The sequence below is a fragment of the Oryctolagus cuniculus genome, chromosome 6 (assembly GCF_964237555.1).
Source record: "Oryctolagus cuniculus chromosome 6, mOryCun1.1, whole genome shotgun sequence".
Lineage (NCBI taxonomy): Eukaryota > Metazoa > Chordata > Mammalia > Lagomorpha > Leporidae > Oryctolagus > Oryctolagus cuniculus.
The window spans coordinates 27078462-27099598 of NC_091437.1; the positions used below are offsets into that span (position 1 = coordinate 27078462).

The following is a 21137-nucleotide window of genomic DNA, read 5'->3' on the forward strand; positions in this document are numbered from 1 at the left end:
ATTGCTTATTTTTCTACAGAGTTGTCTGCTGGTTCTCAGCTTGAAGAAGATTCTACAGTCCTTATTGATCCTTTTTCTTGGCGTTACCATTTTTTGAAGCAAAGTTAACCTAGCTTTCTAGCTTGAGCTTTCTTTTTGGCCGTCTTAAAAAAATTTTTTTTAATCTATAAAGTAGACAAGAGATAGTTCTACAATGTCCAAGTCATTCCAGCAGTCATCTCTCGGTAGGGACTCACAGGGTCATGGGCGTGACCTGTCTGCAGCAGGAATAGGCCTTCTTGCTGCTGCTACCCAGTCTTTAAGTATGCCAGCATCTCTTGGAAGGATGAACCAGGGTACTGCACGCCTTGCTAGTTTAATGAATCTTGGAATGAGTTCTTCATTGAATCAACAAGGAGCTCATAGTGCACTGTCTTCTGCTAGTACTTCTTCCCATAATTTGCAGTCTATATTTAACATTGGAAGTAGAGGTCCACTCCCTTTGTCTTCTCAACACCGTGGAGATGCAGACCAGGCCAGTAACATTTTGGCCAGCTTTGGTCTGTCTGCTAGAGACTTAGATGAACTGAGTCGTTATCCAGAGGACAAGATTACTCCTGAGAATTTGCCCCAGATCCTTCTACAGCTTAAAAGGAGGAGAACTGAAGAAGGCCCTACATTGAGTTATGGTAGAGATGGCAGATCTGCTACACGGGAGCCACCATACAGAGTACCTAGGGATGATTGGGAAGAAAAAAGGCACTTTAGAAGAGATAGTTTTGATGATCGTGGTCCTAGTCTCAACCCAGTGCTTGATTATGACCATGGAAGTCGTTCTCAAGAATCTGGTTATTATGACAGAATGGATTATGAAGATGACAGATTAAGAGATGGAGAAAGGTGTAGGGATGATTCTTTTTTTGGTGAGACCTCGCATAACTATCATAAATTTGACAGTGAGTATGAGAGAATGGGACGTGGTCCTGGTCCCTTACAAGAGAGATCTCTCTTTGAGAAAAAGAGGGGCGCTCCTCCAAGTAGCAATATTGAAGACTTCCATGGACTCTTACCGAAGGGTTATCCCCATCTGTGCTCTATATGTGATTTGCCAGTTCATTCTAATAAGGTGAGTTGATGCAACAGATACTTCTAATTTCTTTTACATTGTAGTGCCAATTCTGTATTTGCCTATATCCTTTACTCTAATTCTGTAGTCTGATGACACTGAGTGATCAAGAATTTTTATACTTTTGAGAACACTTTATTTGGAAGTAACTGTTTTTGAGCATTTTAAACCAGGGCTTTACATTAATACAATCTGCCTAGATTACTTCTGGCCACAAAGCTGTCATCACTGGGATTATCTTGCTGGTTTTTGGCATCAGTATGTTCTTCTTAATCATATATTTAAGCAGGTTTATTTATTTTTTTGTCTGCTACTTGTTGAATCGTTTTAAATATTTTTTTGCAGTCAATGTGCTCTGCCATCCAGGATGCTAGATTTCAGCTCTCCATCTGTCTTGGTTGCTGATTTGTATGTAGTAAAGATGTATTCTTGAACAATTCTCTTTTTTTCTTTATCTGTGGCTACAGGGAAAGAGTTAATGTAGAGCCCTGGTGTTTGTTTCAGTATGTTTCATATTTTAGATTAGTTCATTCTTCCTTTTTTAATTTCCCTTTAACACAAACTCTCATACTGTGACTGAAATTTTTCATCATTTTTTTTCTCCTTTTCCACAACTTCCTTAAACATACTTCAAAACTCACTTTTTATTATCCCATATTGCATCCTATCCCTTTAGAGACTTGAACAAATCAACTACTACAGTATCCTGCTCTGTGTTCGTCATAAGCAAATTCTTTTCTGACTTAGGTTTAGACTTCTGGTATAGTCATTTAAAAAAAAAATCTAGTTCTCCTTTGCTTTAATTATCACATCTACCAAGATGGGAACTTTTTCAAAATGCCCTTTAAAATACATTGTCCTTTCTCTTTCAACTTATTCAATGTTACTCATTCTCACTTTTTTTTTTTTTCCAAATATATAGTGCAGTTGACTTTAAGTCAACATTATACCCCATTAGCTAGATCTATAAACTGTGAACATCCATTTTTTCTGATGAGCTGTATTAGTTATTCTACTTAACTAGAACAAGTTGCTGCCATTAAATTGATGGTTACTGTTACAGGGTTTTTCTTTACAGTAACTTCTGAAAGGATCATTTTCTTTTCATAGCTATTCCTTTGAAATGCATTTTTAGTGAGTATTGATTTTTTAGTAGACTAAATTATTACAGATTACGTTTTTAATATTCCACTAAAGAGGGTTATCAGTCACTACTTTTCCTGTTTGGACCTCAATATTTTTTCCTTTTAGCCTTTAAATTATACCAAAATTGATTAATATGCTAAATTTAGTTACTTATTTTCATTTGCGAAGTAGAACCCCATACTCATAAAGTCAGCAAATTTTATTTGGTAAGTGTTTTTGGTGTTACCTTTTTGCATATTTCTTGGCTATGCTTAATATGGCATGAAATTTATTTTAGTTTTTGTTCAGTACCAATTTCAAGTTTTAGGTCTGGTATGAACTAACAATGAAAACATTCATTAAATTTCAGTGACTCCAGTTTCTCTTATTTCTTGCCTATTTATAAAGAAACAATAGAAGTGGCAGTCTGAACAGTCTTCTTGGAATCTAAATTCCAAGAAAAATACTTAACATGACTAAAGTTTGTTACTGAAGTCATAAAAAGAACACAGAAAGGAACCAGGAAGAGATTTATCAGAGAAGGTTGTTTTTATGTATGATTTTTATTTTCTTTCCAAATTTTGCTAGTTTCTCAAGAAGGCTAATAAGTTAAAGGAATGTAAATTAACCAAAGCGTTTTAAAATATTTGATGGAATAAGATTCTAGAGTAACACACCTTACCCTAGTTTAAGAGATGCTTTTAGCTGGTAAAAATATTAGTTCCTAGCTAGTTTTGGAAGTATGTCAAAATACTGAGTACATTTAAGAACTATTTAAGAGGCCTTTGTAAGTTGGCCCAATTGTAAGAAGTTTAAATAATGGGTTCTCTTAATTTTAGTTGCCTTGATATACCTGATGTTTGTCTGTATCTGCATTATTGAAAAGTATTCATTTTAGCATTAAACCCCTCTCATTTTATAACTAATATAGAAATTACTTCAGACAAAATTCTTGTGTTGGAAGTAGATAATGAAAAATTTTTGAACATTTAATCCTGCTCTCTGGTACTGCTGCATAACTTGGAAAATCTGTTCTTTTCACTTAGTGGTAATGTTAAGTAGGCTACATGATCAGAAGTTCCTCTTACTATGAAATAAAATGAAAAACATGATCTAATTTGTCATCATGAAATGCCATTTAATTTTGATATTTTTAGGTGACTTGGTATTGCTTTTATCTCTCTCTTGGTCATGTTAGATTGTCACATTACTTTTCTACACAATCTCAAACTTCCCTCAAGTTCCTTCTACTTAAAAGAAAATTGCCCACTACAGCCCTTTTGCTGTCTTGTCACTTGAGTTCATATTTTTCCTTTTAGAGTTTCTAGAAGCCCTTAAATTATTCTTTATTCTACCATTCTGGAAGTATTTCCCAAATTATTCTCTGTTTATGTAACATCTCAAAGACATCAAGGTGAATGTAGTTTTCCTACAGAAACTTCTGAATTCAAAAGAGTCCTTATTCTTTATCAGTCTCATGTAATGAGTTGCCTCAGTGTAAAAATCCCAGGATAATAGGGTTTTGTTTTTAATCTTTGACTGTTATTCCTCACCTTAAACCAAACCAAGCAGTAAGAGATCAGGTATTGTGGTACATATTAGTAATGGTCGGTTTGGGAGGTACACAACTGATTTCCTCTTCTTGGCCTTCTTTCCAGCACTTGGGAAAACCAGCCACACTTTTACTATAAGTTTGAACCTTTAAAGAACATGGGGGATTGGAAATAGTTCTATTTAGCTACATACCCTTTCAATCTCCTGTGAATTAGGAGCATCCCTAATAGTTAATATGTATTCTCGACCTAAAATATTACTTCTTAAGGCTATTTTTAATAAAATCTGAAAATTTTTAGTTCAGAAACTTTCGAAGTCAGTATGTTTAATTCCTCTTTTAGATTTTGTGAACTTTACCCATGGTGACTCTTGCTTATGGCTGTTTTTAAAATGGCCTCCAACAAGTCAAATATGGTTGCTTTACAAATAGAAAGTTGGTGGGCCGGCGCCGCGGCTCACTAGGCTAATCCTCCGCCTAGCGGCGCCGGCACACCGGGTTCTAGTCCCGGTCGGGGCGCCGGATTCTGTCCCGGTTGCCCCTCTTCCAGGCCAGCCCTCTGCTGTGGCCAGGGAGTGCAGTGGAGGATGGCCCAGGTGCTTGGGCCCTGCACCCCATGGGAGACCAGGAAAAGCACCTGGCTCCTGGCTCCTGCCATCGGATCAGCGCGGTGCGCCGGCCGCAGCGCGCCGGCCGCGGCGGCCATCGGAGGGTGAACCAACGGCAAAAGGAAGACCTTTCTCTCTGTCTGTCTCTCTCACTGTCCACTCTGCCTGTCAAAAAAAAAAAAAAAAAAAAGGATAAAAAAAAAAAAAAAAGAAAGTTGGTGTGTGTTTCCAAATATCTAATTTTAGAGCCAGCCGGGGAGATCTATTTGAATTCCTTTTAGCCATTACTTTTAGAAGATAATCTTATCTTTGAGATACATGGGAATAGTAATTGAAAGCTCCCCAAGTTGTAAGGAAGTACCATTTTGTTTGGCTATATTCCATATAGTTGTGTGGTTTTTTTCCACAGAGCTTTAGTTAATTTTAATAGGGCATAGGAGTATATGGAGACTGCTGTAATACAAATTATTTTTTGAAAAATCAAGATAGTATTTATAAAATACCATTCTGAAGGTTTTCAGAAAGGTTTATCTTATAATTTGGTATCCTGTTGTAGTTTAGTTTTGAGACCAACCCTCTCCCCTTAAAAAAAATACATTGCCTGACCTTTTTTTAAATGTATATATTTATTTATTTGAGAGAGACAGAATACTCATCCACTGGTTCACTCAGATATCTACAACAGCCAGAGAGGGACCAAGCCAAAGCCACAAAACTGGGAACTCAAACTGCATCTCCCACATGAGTAACTGAAACCCAGCTACTTGAGACATCACCTCTGCCTACATTAGCAGGAAGCTGGAACCAGGAGCAAGAGCTGGGAATCTAGCCCCAGACACTCTGGTATGGGATACAGGCATCCCAAGTGGCATCTTAACTGTTTGGTCAGATGCTCACCTGTCCAGTCATATTTTATATCCCAATAATTATAATGGTATTACAGGTAGTATAGGTATTACAGATACTGGCTCAGTTTTTGAAAAATCAGTAGTGATTGTAAAGCAGAAATTGTTGGTTTTTTTTTTTTTCCCTTGAACACTTTCCACGTGCCTGACAATGTTCTGAGAAGCAGTTTGCCTTTATTAACTTACTTGATTTTCCACAACAATTCTCTGAGAATATTGTCACAGTGAACATAGAATCTTTACAAACCAAAGATTCATATCTAGTATTTGCAATTTGAGGATGGAACCTAGACATTCTGGTAGCAGAGCTTGCTTTTCCTAACTACTTATATTGGCTATATTTGAAAATTTGTTCCTAAAGAAAGGAAAATATTTAAGTGAAGTAAGAAAATTCCTTCAGACTAAAACCACAAGGAAGCAAATATTGGTAGAATGTAGTATTTACCTCCTTAACATTTGGAAACAGACATTCCTTAGTGTTTGCTTCTCTATATTGGGAAAATATAATAGAGACTCTAAGTTTTTGATAAATGGGTAGCATTTTTTTAGACAAACCATTCCTGTTTTCATTCATTTTTTCTTTTTAAAGGTTTTGTTTATTGATTTATTTGAAAGATACAGTTACAGAAAGAGGTGGGGAAGAGAGAGAGAGTGCTGGTTCACTTCATAAATGACTGCAACGGCCAAGGCTGAGCTAATTCGAAGCCAGGAGCTTCAACCAGGTCTCCCGCATGGATGGCAGAATCCCAAACACTTAGCCACTTTGTGCTGCTTTCCCAGGCACATTAGCAGGGAGCTGAATTGAAAGTGGAGCAGCCATAACAGGAACTAGTGCACAGTTATGGCGTGCTGACCTCAGAGGCAGTGGCTTTACCTGCTGTGCCTCAGTGCTCTTGGGCGACCCCCTTCCCCTCCCAACACCCCAACACATTAGCATTTTTTGGTAATCCTAATATTTTTTACTACATATTTAGTAAGTAGTATACTTGGAACACTCCTCAAAGGATGAATGAAGGATTCTAATTTTATCTGATTACTCACATGTATAGCATTCATTTTCTAGGAAAGCAGTATAAACATTTTTATGATTTAGAGTGATACAAATACACAGTGAATGCTTCAGTTTGGTCAACCACAGAAATTAACATGCCTGACTGAACTCAAGGTCAGTTACTTCTCTTGACCTTTGTTAACTCTGTCATCTTTTCCCTGTTAGGTCTCTAATTATGTTGACCAAATTAACCAGTTTTTCCAAGAATGTGCATAGCGTATTTGAGGGCAGGATCAAGCTTCAAGAACTCAGATATGGTCTTAAATTAAATCAGTTTGATTTGATGAATGAGCAAGTGTATGTACATCCTATGATAGTGCACAGACAGTAACGTCCTATAGTTTGAATGGTTCAGATGAAAATATTTTAGCTTTATTTTTGTTAATTCTACTAATTTACTTTGCTGCAGGAGTGGAGTCAACATATCAATGGAGCAAGTCACAGTCGTCGATGCCAGCTTCTTCTTGAAATGTAGGAGTTTGAAATACCTTTAAAGCATCCTTGTCGTGAATCAGAAACAGCCATTTGGTTTTTGGGAGTTCATCATTGACTTGTAATATCCACAGTGCTATTGTCACATAGTTGATAATGTCTAGGCAATACAAATTACAATTGTTTAGATCTGGAATCCTACATTGAGTCTTAGATGCAGTGATAGTGATGCTTTGTTGTTTAATATTATTCTAAGAGTCATATTGGCCCTTTTGATACGAACTGAAATTTTAATAGACTTAATGAAGGCATTTGGAAAGATTCATTGATGGTGCTCTTAATAGCAAATTTGGGTATAAAAATGTAGAAGATTGGTGGGTGGTCATTCATAGTTATTAATTAGTTATCAAGCAAAAATCCTTTATGATCTGTGTTGGGTTTGTTTTATTTGTTTTTGTTTTTTGTTTTTGCTTTTGAGATAACTGGTTCTAAGTTAGACTGCTACAATGTAATGGAATTCCTAAAGAAACAGCCTGTTTAAGTAGCACATAAAGTCCATTGTCATTAGAATTGTAGTTTTCACATATGCTTAGCTCTCTTGGGGCTTTTCCTGTCTTTCTAGTGCCACATTCCAACTCTGCTCTTGGTATTTAATATAGGAGAAGAAAAACCTGTAGTCTGATCTTGTTTCTCTATGCAATCTACATTTCTAATTCCTTGTACAGCATTTTTCTTCCTTGTCATTTAACAAATATAGGAAAATTTTAATTTCAACCTACATTTACAAACAATGTAGAATAAGTTCATTCTCATTCATTTGAATTATTTTGAAGTTCTGCAATTATTCTTTTGAAATACCTATATTACATATTTTAAAGCTGATATGTCTAACACCTAGACTCTCAGATAACTTTACTAATAAATGCTCTCTATTTTAGAGGTCAAACAAGGCTACTTTATGAGAGGGAAAGTTTTATTTTAAAGTTAATTTTCTGGTCTTTTTAAAGCTATCCAGAATGGAATCCTGACAATGATACAGGACACACAATGTAAGTTGAAAAATTTTTAAGCTTTTGTTTGTAAAGGAGTTCAATGTAAGGAGTTTGTTTAGCTTTCAACATTTCATAAACAAGTATTTCCAGAGTTTTGTTTACTGATTGTGATTGTGAGCGTTGATCAAAAGTCATAGTGAAAGAATTTTTAGGAAATTCTGTTGCTTTTATTTTAACTGTTATTACAGGACTTTTCCACCCCCCACTCCCTCCAGTTACTTCACATACAAATTCTCTCAAATGTTGAACTGCTCATAGTCATACAAGGGGTGTTTTAACAGTGAATCTTAATTATTTCTTTATATTTATATTATATCTGTTCATGTTACCAGGGGTGATCCATTCATGTTGCAGCAGTCTACAAATCCAGCACCAGGAATTCTGGGACCTCCACCTCCCTCATTTCATCTTGGGGGACCAGCAGTTGGCCCAAGAGGAAATCTGGGTGATTATGTGAAATTCATATTACCTCTCCTTTAATAGTTTTACCATGAAAATTAAATGTAGTGACTAGGCATAAGAAGGCTTACTCAAATATTACTTAAAATTCACTGCATGAAAAGACATACTAATCATATATAATTGTAATATCCTCTCATTTGTCTTTGAAATTTGTCTTTTTTCAATTTAAAAGAATTATTAACTGCAAGTGTTGTTTCTTAAAAGCTTAAACATACTTTTTCCTCCATAAAGGTGCTGGAAATGGGAATCTGCAAGGACCAAGACACATGCAGAAAGGCAGAGTGGTCAGTATACAGAAATTGCTTTTACTTCATTTACTGTTTTGGGAGTGTGATTTAAAAAATAACTGAATCTGTGTCATGCTACCTATTATAGAAAGACTGGTATAGTTTGCATGGCATTGATAATAGTAAAAACTTGAAGTTGTGCCAGCTTGAGCCAAGAGGCTGGGACTCAGGATGATGTGATGATATGGGATGTTGATATCATAACTTGCGATTTTTACCCACTATGCTACAATGCTGGCCCATATATAATTTTTTTAGGGCTGTCTAAACTTGATTGAGCATCTTAGGAACCTTGATATCCAGTATGTACCAGTATTCAATATAAAAATGACAGGCTAGTGTTTTGCACAGTAGGTGGGACATCACTTGAGACAACTGCATCCCATATTTGGAGTACCTAGGTTCAAGTTCTCTGCTTCTGATCTAGCTTCTGTAAGCATTAGGACAGTGACCTAGCAAATAGAAGATATCTTTCCTTCCTTGTTCTGCCTTTCGAATAAATAAAACTTACTATGCCAATACCTTTTCAAAGTTTGAGATAATATAACCTAACCATTTGGTGATAGTTAGAATTTACCCAAATGACATTCACATTGCCTCTGTAGTATTTTAAATTCTCTAGAGTATTCAGCTTTATTTTCATTACTTTTCTAGTTAATTATAGGTTATATAAATTCTGATGTGTAAGCTGTTTTATACTGTTTTTAAAGACATTTTTACTTACATGGTATTTTCCTGATATATAGGAAACAAGCCGAGTTGTTCACATCATGGATTTTCAACGAGGGAAAAACTTGAGATACCAACTGCTACAGCTGGTGGAACCATTTGGAGTCATTTCAAATCATCTGATTCTAAATAAAATTAATGAGGTATGAATGGAAATAAACATAGTTATTCATACCCCTAATATATTTCCTAAAGGAACTAAATGATGTTGAATAACAAAAGGAACCCAATGTAATTTTTAAATAATCTATTTTGCATATAATAGAGGTAAACTTAAAATATGTCTATTCTAGTATTAGTAGATTATTGTGAATTTATAAATTATCCTTAAGTAGTAGTAGTCATTATTATTATACTACGATTAGGGCTGTGAAAGGAAAATTCTTTGTATAGCTGTTTCAGACCTGTATCAAAAAGATGCCAGCGACGAATGAGTTTACTATTGTGAATAGCAAATTGGCAAAGTTGTTTTTTCTCGATTCTTCAAAATGTTTTCTTTTTGGTGATTAGATACACTGTCTGGAAACATTTTGAGCATTTTGTTTTTAGAAATAAATATATTTTTTGGGTACAATTTCAGGCATTTATTGAAATGGCAACCACAGAAGATGCTCAGGCTGCAGTGGATTATTATACAACCACACCAGCATTAGTATTTGGCAAGCCAGTTAGAGTTCATTTGTCCCAGAAGTATAAAAGAATAAAGGTAATATATATATGACTGTCTCTTTATTTTGTGTATAACCACACAGTTTAATACATTGTTTCACAGTATATTAGCTCTGGCTATGTGAAATTGTTGCTAAGAATTAGGATATTCTTAAATTATTTAATAATGATTATAGCATGCCTGTCAGCATTGACTTGCCCTTGTCTCTTTCTCATCCTCCCTCCCCGCCCTTTCATTTATTGAAGAAACCTGAGGGAAAGCCGGATCAGAAATTTGACCAAAAGCAAGAGCTTGGACGTGTGATACATCTCAGCAATTTGCCCCATTCTGGCTATTCTGATAGTGCTGTGCTCAAACTTGCTGAACCTTATGGGAAAATAAAGAATTACATACTGATGAGGATGAAAAGTCAGGTAATACGCACATCATATATGTACACATAGAAATGGAGGATTTGAAAAAGATTTTTTTAAAATGCTCTAAGGTACCAATATAGCTTCATGTTTAGTAATGAAAGTAGTTATCATCATCATCATATAGTTAACTTAGCCATATGGTGATGAACTGTTCATGGTAAGCAGTGAATGAATATTGAAAAGTACGACCTAAAAAGTAAATATTTTTTTCCTTTGCACAGGCTCTGAGCACTTGTTTTTAGGATTTGCTTTTAAATGTATTTGAGCACATAAGTTTAATTTTTCTCATTCCATTAGCATTATATGATATACATATATATAAAAGTGGAATTAAAAGTTGTGGGTTTATTTTGATGCACTATTTTAATGTTTATTTATTTTTAAAGATTTATTTATTTGAAAGAGTTACGCAGAGAGAGAGGGGGGTCTTCCATCCGCTGGTTTATTCCCCAATTGGCTTCAAGGGCGAGAGCTGCGCTAGTCTGAAGCCAGGAGCCAGAAGCTTTCTCTAGGTCTCCCACATGGGTGCAGGGGTCCAAGGACTTGGACTATCTTCTACTGCTTTCCCAGGCCGTAGCAGAGAGCTGGATCAGAAGTAGAGCAGCTGAGACTCGAACCAGTGCCCTAATGGGATGCTGGCACCACAGGTGGCGGCTTTACCTTCTACGCCACAACGTCAGCCCCTCTTTTTTCCTTAAGATTTATTTATTTATGTATTTGATAGAGTTACACACAGAGAGAAGGCAAGGCAGAGAGAGAGGTCTTCCATCCAATGGTTCACTCCCCAGATGGCCATAACGGCTGGAACAGCGCTGATCCAAAGCCAGGAGCCAAGAGCCTCCTCCAGGTCTCCCACACAGGTGCAGAGGCCCAGGGCCTTGGGCCATCTTCTACTGCTTTCCCAGACCATAGTAGAGAGCTGGATCAGAAGTAGAGCAGCCAGGACTTGAACCAGCGGCCATATGGGATCCCAGCATTGCTGGGTGGCAGCCTTACCTGCTAGCTACATCACAGCCCTGGCCCCTCAATATTTACTTACTTAATGTACTCCTAAGGCAGAGAAAGGGATTTTCCATCCACTAACCCATTCACCAAATGCCCCACTGCTGCCAAGACTGGGCCTCCCACATGGGTGACGTTAACCCAAGTACTAAGGCAAAGAAAATAGAACAAAAAATGAAAGCTCAATTCTGTGAAAGTTAATTCCCCCCCCCCTTTTTTTTTTATTTAATTTCAGGCCTTTATAGAGATGGAAACCAGAGAAGATGCAATGGCAATGGTTGACCATTGTTTGAAAAAGGCACTTTGGTTCCAAGGGAGGTGTGTGAAGGTTGACCTGTCTGAGAAATATAAAAAACTGGTACTGAGGGTATGTAACATTTGATTTGTCATCTGTAAAAATGTTGTTTTCATATATTTTGAGTTACAACATCCTTGCAAGCAATTTTATGCATTGAAAATACAAGATTTATTTATTAAAGAGAACAACCTTTTCCCCATCTTTTGTAGTAGCAACTGGTTTTAAATTTGAGCATTTTTGTTGTGGGGTTTTTTGTTTGTTTTTTTAGATTTATTGATTTGTTTGGAAATCAGAGTTACAGAGAGAGAGGGAGAGACAGAGATCTTCATCTGTTGATTCATGCCCCAGATGGCTTGCAACAGCCAAGACTAAGCCAGGCTGGAGCTAGGAAACTGGCACCTCTATGAGATGCCTGTGTCACAGTTGGTGGCTTTACCTGTTAAACCACAACACCAGCCCTTTGAGGTTTGGTTTTCTTTTGTTTTGTTTTGTTTGATATTTATTTATTGAAAAACGGTTAAAGATCTTCCATCTGCTGATTCATACCCCAAATGGCTGCAATAGCCAGAGTTGGTCTAGGGGAAAGCTAGAAGCCCAGAACTCATATCTGTTTGTCCTGGATAGGTGGTAGGCGCTCTCTTCTGCTGCATTCTCAGCTGCATTTACAGGGAGTAGGAACAGAAATGGAGCAGCCTAGACTGGAACTGGCACCCATGTGGGTGCTGGCATCATAGCCAGCTTTTATATGCTATACCATGATAATGGCCCCTAAACTAGTTCTGTGGAGAGAATACTTCTTCATTATTTTTATCTGAAATGTTATGTTAGTGGAGTTTTGTTACTAAAAAAATTTTTTAGAGCTTTATTATTTGAAAGAGCTACAGACAGGCGTTGGCGGGGGGGGGTCTTCCATCCGCTGGTTCACTCCTCAGATGGCTGCAACAGCTGGAGCTGAGCCAATCCGAAGCCAAGAGCTTCTTCTGGGTCTTTCATGCAGATGCAAGGGCCCAAAGACTTGGGCCGTCTTCTGCTGCTTTCCCAGGCCACTGCAGAGAGCTGTATCAGAAGTAGAGCAGCCAGGACTCCAACTGGCGCCCATATGGGATTGCCAGCACCAACAGGCGGTGATTTACCCACTACATCACAGCGCTGACCTCAACTGTTAAAATGTTTATATTTACTCTGTTTTGTTAATTTTAGGAGCTTTTGAATATAGGCAGTTTACATTCTTGAATGTTATCAGTGAAGTGGATAATTGTATATTCTCCAGTGGGTATATTTTAATGTGTGTGAAACTTTTTATCTTTTAGATTCCCAACAGAGGCATTGACTTACTGAAAAAGGATAAGTCCCGGTAATTTTATTTTTCCATGTGTTTACATATGCTAGAATGTTAAATTGATTATTTTTTAACTTAGAAAAATTATTGTGTTATTTTTCTTATTCCAGAAAAAGATCTTACTCTCCAGATGGCAAAGAATCTCCAAGTGATAAGAAATCCAAAACCGATGGCTCCCAGAAGACTGAAAGTACAACTGAAGGTAAAGAACAAGAAGAGAAATCAGGTGAAGATGGTGAGAAAGATACAAAGGATGACCAGACAGAACAAGAACCTAATATGCTTCTTGAATCTGAAGATGAACTACTTGTAGATGAAGAAGAAGCAGCAGCACTACTAGAAAGTGGCAGTTCAGTGGGAGATGAGACCGATCTTGCTAACTTAGGTGATGTTGCTTCTGATGGGAAAAAGGAACCTTCAGACAAAGCTGTGAAAAAAGATACAAGTGCTTCAACTGCAGCAAAGAAAAAGCTTAAAAAGGTATTTGCTTATTTTAATAAAACACTAGAGGAACTTTTCCAATTATTTATGTAAGTAGGGTCACTGAAAGAGAATAATGTCATTTCTAATGAAAATATCACACAGAAACCATATATTTATTTATTTAATTAATTAATTATTTATTGACAGGCAGAGTGGACAGTGAGAGAGAAAGAGACAGAGAGAAAGGTCTTTTGCCGTTGGTTCACCCTCCAATGGCTGCCGCGGCCAGCGCATCGCGCTGATCAGGAGCCAGAAGCCAGGTGCTTCTTCTGGTCTCCCATGTGGGTGCAGGGCTCAAGCACTTGGCCCATCCTCCACTGCACTCCCGAGCCATAGCAGAGAGCTGGCCTGGAAGAGAAGCAGCTGGGACTAGAACCTGGGGTGTGGCGCCGCTAGGCAGAGGATTAGCACTTAAAACAATATACTTTTGTGTTGTAGTGATACTTTATAAGTACTGATAAGGCAGCCTTTGAGTGCACCTTTTTAAACACAAAAATATGGGATAAAACAAAAGACCCATGGTGAACTACTTACTACCTGATAAGGATTAGAAAATGAAAATGCCTTTGAAAAGCGCCTATGGCTCTTGCAATGTAGGGTGAAACTGATTTTGGTGCTTTTTTTGCTGTTTATATCCCCAAATTCTCAGAGTAGATAAGGCTGAATCCAGAAGCCAAGCACCCAATCCATGCTTCCCTTCTGGTTTTCAGGAATATAGCCACGTAAGTAGTCATTCATACTTCCCAGGGTCTCTATTATCAGGAAGCTAGAATCAGCCAAGAATTGAACTCAGGTGCTCTGATGTATGATGTAGGTGTCTTAGCCACTGGGCAAAACACCCATCCAAAAATGAGGATTTTATTACGTATCCCATTTGTTCCTTCTAAACAAACTTAAAAAGTTAGTAATCCCAGGTATTGATGCCGTCCGTGATCAGTAACTTTTCTCTTTTTTTCTGGCTGGAGTGTTTGGTTGTGGATTATTACTCTAAGAGGTGCAGCCAAAATTTACACCTCAGCATTTTTACTCTGGAGCTTGATTTTGAACCTTAATACTATTTTCTCTATGTGACAGTTAAATTTTAAGGTATTGTCTTGCAAATAGTATCACGTACTTGTTTATCAGATTAGTTGACAAATTTCTTCTTTCTTTAGAAATTTACCTCAAAGAAAATTCTCATCTACTGGTTCATTGCCTGAATACCCATAATAGCCAAGGCCAAAGGCAGGCCACAGACTTAGTCCAGGTCTCTAGCTGAAAGGTAAAGACCCTGTTATTCGAGCCATCACCACTACCTACCAGGTCCTGCACTTTAGCAGGAAGCTGGAATCAGGTGCTGGAGTCCAGGGTCAAACCAAGGTACTCTGTTTCAGAACCCAGGCAACCTAACCATTATGCCAAATGCCTCTCTCTCTCACATTACTTAGCAGAAAGTGTCTCAAAGTGTAGAATATGAAATCCTTATATAATTTATTTTCCGCTCTCTGTATGAAGCAAGGCTTTCACTATTTAGGGTCTGTTGTTGTCGTTGTTTGGTTGATTCCATTTTGTTGTTGTTGTTTCAAGAGTTACTTATTTATTTGCAAGAGGGAGAGATAGATAAAGAACCAGTGCCCATACGGGATGCCAGCATCACAGGCAGCAGCTTTACCTTCTATACCACAATGCCAGCCCCAGTTATTTAGTTTTAGAACAAATTGTTTTAGAAAATCATCAGTGATTTTGGGGGAGAAAGGACAGTCAGTAATTAATGAATAAAGGCAAAGACGCGCTTTCCCTTCAAGTAACACAAATGGAAGGGATGCTACAAGATAATTGTTGCAGAGTAAATTTGTCTTAACATCGTCGTTTCCCAGGGAATATGGAAAGTTTTGTCACTCTAGATGAGGTTGGTGATAAGATTCGGAACTTAGAAACTTTGTAAATCGGGCTTGGCATTTAAATCTGGTGACAAAAATGATGATGGTTTGGTTGAAATTAAGGTGGACAAGATCGAGGAACTTGATCAAGAAAATGAAGCAGCGTTGGAAAATGGAATTAAAAATGAGGAAAATGCAGAACCAGGTGCTGAATCTGCTGAGAATGCTGACGATCCCAGCAAAGACACAAGTGAAAATGCAGATGGCCAAAGCGATGAGAACAAGGAGGACTATACAATCCCAGATGAGTATAGAATTGGACCATATCAGCCCAATGTTCCTGTTGGTGAGCTTTAAGGCTTTGTTCTTCCCCATTTCCCACCCCTTTCCCTCAAAAGACTCTTAGTGAAATGAGTTGTACTCTGATAGTGTTTTAAATAGTTTTTTTTGGTTGGGAACAAGTGATAAATCGTAATTGATAAATAGCTCTTTTCCTCTTGAAACATGTCTCCTGATTTTGTATTATGTTGCCATTTCATAATGTGTTCTCTTTCTCATAAAGGGTTCTGAAAATTGCACATTGACTTTGATTTTTCTGTGTTAATGTTTATCTTTTAAGAGTACCATTATGCCATTAGGTGAGACAAACCAAACTAATAGTATGATTTTTTTGCTTTGCTTTTAGCATAGGCTGTATTGGACTTCTCAATAATATAATGTCTGATTCAGATTATATTGACAGGTAAAAAGATTTGAGAATCCTAAATTTGTAAGAATGTATATTTGTGTTTCTAGGTATAGACTATGTGATACCTAAAACAGGGTTTTACTGTAAGCTGTGTTCACTCTTTTATACAAATGAAGAAGTTGCAAAGAATACTCATTGCAGCAGCCTTCCTCATTATCAGAAATTAAAGGTAAGGCTGAATCTAAAGGAGGAGAGTTTTTTGGTAAAAACTTAATAGAATATCAAGTTACAGAAATAAATATAATAAGTATTATGTGTACAGTATATCTCTAAATGTAGTTCAGAGCTTTATCCTAAAGGTAACATTTTTCTTTATTGGTGATTTTAAGCATTAATAGGTTCTAGAAACATCTGTTTAACTCCTAGTCATAACTCACTTTAATCAAATGACAGTTTTATGATTTCTAGCCCAGTAGAATAATAAAACTTTTTCAGACTCAAAAAAGACCATGTCCCTATTGAGTACTTTTTACATTTTTCTATTTATTTGAAAGACAGTTAACAGAAGGAAAGACAAGAACTCCCATCTGTTGGTTCAGAACCCTAATGGCCATAATGGCCTGGGTTGGGCCAGGACAAATCAGGAGCACAGGAGCTTGTTATAGGTCTCCCACGTGGGTGGCAGGGACCAAGGACTTGGGCCTTCAGATAAATTGTTTTCTAAAATGCTCCGAAATAAACCTTTTGAGCATTGTCATACCGTAAGTGGAAAATTCCACACCTAACCTCATAACATTATTTTCAGTCAATTTGCACAGCTGTGAAATACAAATGAATTTCGTGTTTAAACTTGTTTCTGCAAATTAAATAGAAGAAAATCTGAAATCCAAAGCTTTTAATGATCACAGCCTTTTTTTTTTTTTTTTTTTTTTTTTTTTTTTGGACAGGCAGAGTAGACAGTGAGAAAGACAGAAAGGTCTACCTTTGCTGTTGGTTCACCGTCCAATGGCCGCCGCGGCCGGCACACTGTGCTGATCCGATGGCAGGAGCCAGGTGCTTATCCTGGTCTCCCATGGGGTGTAGGGCCCAAGGACTTGGACCATCCTCCACTGCACTCCCGGGCCACAGCAGAGAGCTGGCCTGGAAGAAGGGCAAGCAGGACAGAATCCGGTTCCCCGGTGCCCCGACCGGGACTAGAACCCCGTGTGCCAGCGCCACAAGGCGGAGGATTAGCCTATTGAGCCATGGCGCTGGCCGATCACAAGCATTTTTGCTAAAGTATATGGTATGTAGTCTTCAGACATACTCTTCTCTTGATGAGATAGATGCTAACCTTGAACTTTGGAAATAATTCCAAACCAAACAAATTCCATATTTTTAGAAATAACCTTACTTTGCAATAACATTTTTGAACTGTGTGTTTTTTATAATATGCATTTCCATATACTTTTTGAGGACTTCTGTATGTATTGCCTGGAAGAGTCTATACAACTTTATTGAAAAAAATAAATCAGTTGCTAGCAGAGCTATTAGCTGATCACTCATCCATTGACAACTTATATCATTTATTCAGTGCTGTATTAAACAGTGACAGTATGCTTTTTAATTAGAAATTTGGTCTCACTTTTTTAAAGAATCTGTCAAGTTTGTTAAGGAATTACCGTTAAGCAATTCAATACAAGTATCTTTGCAAAAAATGACATACTAATTGATAATTGTCGTAACTGAGTGGTCAGGGGTTTTTGTTTTTGTTTTGGGTTAATGTTTTCATTTTAGGTATATAATGACTTCTATCCCTTAAATCCATTTGCAATACTGTCTTAACAGATTTCTTATGTCTAGAAATCATGTAGGGGTCAGTAAGCTATAGTTACAGCTTAGCTACCTTGCAATTCTGCAAGTATTGTTCCTGGCTGTTGCTTTAGTGCTACAACTTAGTGCAAAATTAAGTAGTTGAACAAATACAAAAATATTTGCTACTGTCTTTTAAGAAAATGATTGTCCAATGGATTAACAAATAAAACATTTAATGAATTAATGTTAACTGATCTCTCCTAGCAGTAGCATCAGTTTTATGTAAACTTAAATATCTTCATTTTCTCAACTCTCAAGGTTGCATGTACATTTAAATACCCAGTTTCACCTTTTATCGTTTTTTCCAATCCCTTTACTATAGTATTCTCTGAATTAGTTTACTTTTGTACCCTTGACTGATATAAATCAACTCACTCTTTTTTAAGATTTGTTTCTTTGAAAGAGTTAAGGAGGGAGGGAGAAAGATCTTCCTCTTCTGGCTCACTCCCCAAATGGTGGTAACTGCCAGAGCTGGGCCAATCCAAAGCTAGGAGCTTCTTCCAGGTCTCCCACATGGGTGCAGGGGCCAAGTACTTCTGCTTTCCCATGCGCATTAGCAGGGAGCTGGATCAGAAGTGGAGCAATACTACATTTTTGAATTAACATGTATGTTATGTTTTTCTTAAGTGATTTTGGTCCTGTAATTCTTTTCTTCCCCTCTCTTTTCAGAAATTTCTGAATAAATTGGCAGAAGAACGCCGGCAAAAGAAGGAAGCTTAAGATGTTGAAGAAGCTTAATGATTTCAAAGAAAATAATGGTTCTTTGTTTTTATTGTTAACCTTTTTTAAATACAATACTGATAGGAGAAAACTATTGTACTCTTTTGTTTTAGTGGAAAAATAATAGATGTCTGTTCATGTGTTAAGTGTTATAGCAAAAAATATGTGTACGGTTAAGTTAATGAAAAATAGTTTTTGTTTTATCGGGATGACAACAGACAAAAGTACTTTGTAGAGATTGACTCTGTAAGCTACTTAAGACAACTTGCACCACTAAGGAAAATAACATAGAACCATTCAGCGAAAAATGAAATTTAGTAGTTATAAGCTTCAAAGAAATGTCAACTTTTGATTCCATTCAATAAAGAACAAAACCAAGTGTATTTTTATTACTTTCATCTGAAACATTCCACATTTTAATCTGAGCCTTGCAGTCCTTTCATTTGGATTTGAAGCTTTTTTAGTTGTATTTCAGTTTTGGAAGACTTCATTATGTGAGATTGGCAGTTCAGATGCAGGTGCAGTTTTCTTTTAATGTCGTTGCTGTTGTTTAGATAATAAGAAATATTAAGTAATTGACTTTAGATTTTGTAATTTTTTTCCCTGAGTTCCTGCTAGATTTCGTATTCTAGTAGTTAATGTATTTTCAGTGAAATGTAAAAATGTTCCCGTTCTCTGACCAGTATTAATTTCTTGAGATCTTACTGCTTGTCACTTGAATCCTGTAGCTGTCATACATCTCTGGTATAAGCAACATTTGATTTCTGAAGTGTGTAGACCATCTCTTCATATTTTCAAGATGTAATTTTACATTTCTGCATTCTAAGACCAGTTTGGCCATAATTCTAGACGCACGCTTCTAATTCATGTACCTGCACATGTGACCTTTGTGAACAGAAATTTGCATGTGTAATCTGTGTTTACTTGTAACTTTCTGGTTATATACTGCTTATATCTGTGGATTCAAGTTACTGAAGTGAATACCAATAAAAAAAAAAACCCTAGGCCATGTTCATTGGTTATACATGTTTGGAATGTTAACCAATATATTTGTCAGTTGTGGTTTTTATTCACTGTTACAGTTTTGTGCATGCTTTAACAAAGTATTACTTTTTTAATCTACAGTGAGTGTGACTGCTACTAAAGATCTGAATTTTAAACTTTTTATGCTGGTGGATTTCTTGTTCCTGTTACATAATTAAAAAGGAACTTTTGATTTTTAAAATCTTGTGAATTTAGAGTGTTAAATACAAAGAAATATCAAAAGATCATGTTTTAGACATGTCTACTGGTTTAACAATAAAATTGCATCAAATAGCAAAAATTAGTTCTGGTAGCCTTTAGAAATAATTAAACAGGGCTTCTTCTTGTACTAGATTATCTGTTGTGAGGAAAAAATTTTAATTTTAAAAATAACTGATAGGAGTTATCTTTCAGGCCCAAATATACTAAAGGATATTTCAGATAGTTGGGTGAAATTTTAAAGCCTCTCACCCTGAAGTATGGATGACTGTTTTAATGTAACATGTACAAAAAATCCTTGCCAGTGTTACTTCAATTTTAGCCTTTACTAATTACCCACTTTTGTTTAATTTCAAGTTTTAACTAACAGTAGCTACAGAAAACATTACATGTACAGTGAGATTTTTGTTTCCTGTCAATGAAAGCTTTTTTGTAACTCTTAACATTTGTTCAATTTAGCAAGTTGAAGAATAATTTCGGTGTCCCTAATTAAGATGTATTTACTTGAGAGGGAGAGACAAGAGGCAGAAATCTTCCATCTGCTTATTAATAGCCAAATCTGGGCCATGCCAAAGCCAGGAACCAGAAACTTCATCCTGTTCTCCAAAATGGGTGATAGGAGCTAAGTACTTAGGCCATTTTTTGTTGCCTTCCTGCACTCTAAAGTTGCAGAACATTTTTTCCTGCCATTATTTTAGCTTTTAAAGTCTTTCATTACAAGGGAAAGGGAAACTTAGAGAACTACCTTGAATTTGTTTTCCAGTTTTCTTTTACCCATTGCTGGTAAACTTAAAATCTGATCTTTTAGTGTTTAAAATTGTGAGATAAAGCAGTTCATGGTATGTAGTAGAAATTTGCAGACACCACAGAGCATTCTATAAAAGTTAGCAACAGAAAAAAATTTTGAGTCTCTGTTGGACTTTTAAGATATATTGAACTGGAGCTTTTCTTTGTCACAGTGTTTGGCCTTTGGGACACTTGCATCCTGTGTCAGCATTCCTGGTTCAGTCTGACTTCCCAGTTTCCTGCCATCCATGTGGAAGACTTGGATGAAGCTTCCAGCTATTGGGTTAGCTTTATGAACATAGAAGCAGCTTTATTGTTGTTCCTTCATCATAGAAAATGGTTTAATATAGCTGTAAGCTCAAGTTCTCGATGAGTTTGAGATTGTTTTTCCTGGCTAGGACCCTGAGCTGATTGCAGAACCAGCTGAGTTGAGAGAACTTTACTCTGATGAGTATTCTCTACCTACCAGAGA

The 21137-nt window shown here is 36.7% G+C and overlaps 1 protein-coding gene across 21 annotated transcripts in view; it reads left to right on the top strand.

Annotated features, from left to right (window-relative positions):
* MATR3 (matrin 3) overlaps positions 1-19641 on the top strand; it is a 48475-nt gene extending 28834 nt beyond the window's left edge. For 12 of the 21 annotated variants that reach the window (XM_070075045.1, XM_070075047.1, XM_070075046.1 and 9 more), the window contains 14 exons: positions 20-1105; positions 6756-6817; positions 7786-7827; positions 8163-8275; positions 8524-8576; positions 9326-9451; positions 9889-10014; positions 10224-10391; positions 11632-11763; positions 13005-13048; positions 13144-13513; positions 15499-15721; positions 16171-16292; positions 18587-19641. In XM_070075045.1, coding sequence (XP_069931146.1) covers positions 194-1105; positions 6756-6817; positions 7786-7827; positions 8163-8275; positions 8524-8576; positions 9326-9451; positions 9889-10014; positions 10224-10391; positions 11632-11763; positions 13005-13048; positions 13144-13513; positions 15499-15721; positions 16171-16292; positions 18587-18637 — 2544 coding nt within the window. In that variant the 5' untranslated portion in view covers positions 20-193 and the 3' untranslated portion in view covers positions 18638-19641. The remainder of the gene's footprint in view (positions 1-19; positions 1106-6755; positions 6818-7785; positions 7828-8162; positions 8276-8523; positions 8577-9325; positions 9452-9888; positions 10015-10223; positions 10392-11631; positions 11764-13004; positions 13049-13143; positions 13514-15498; positions 15722-16170; positions 16293-18586) is intronic. The other 9 variants (XM_070075050.1, XM_070075051.1, XM_070075054.1 and 6 more) reach the window with 3 other exon arrangements.
* The last annotated feature ends 1496 nt before the right edge of the window (positions 19642-21137 follow it).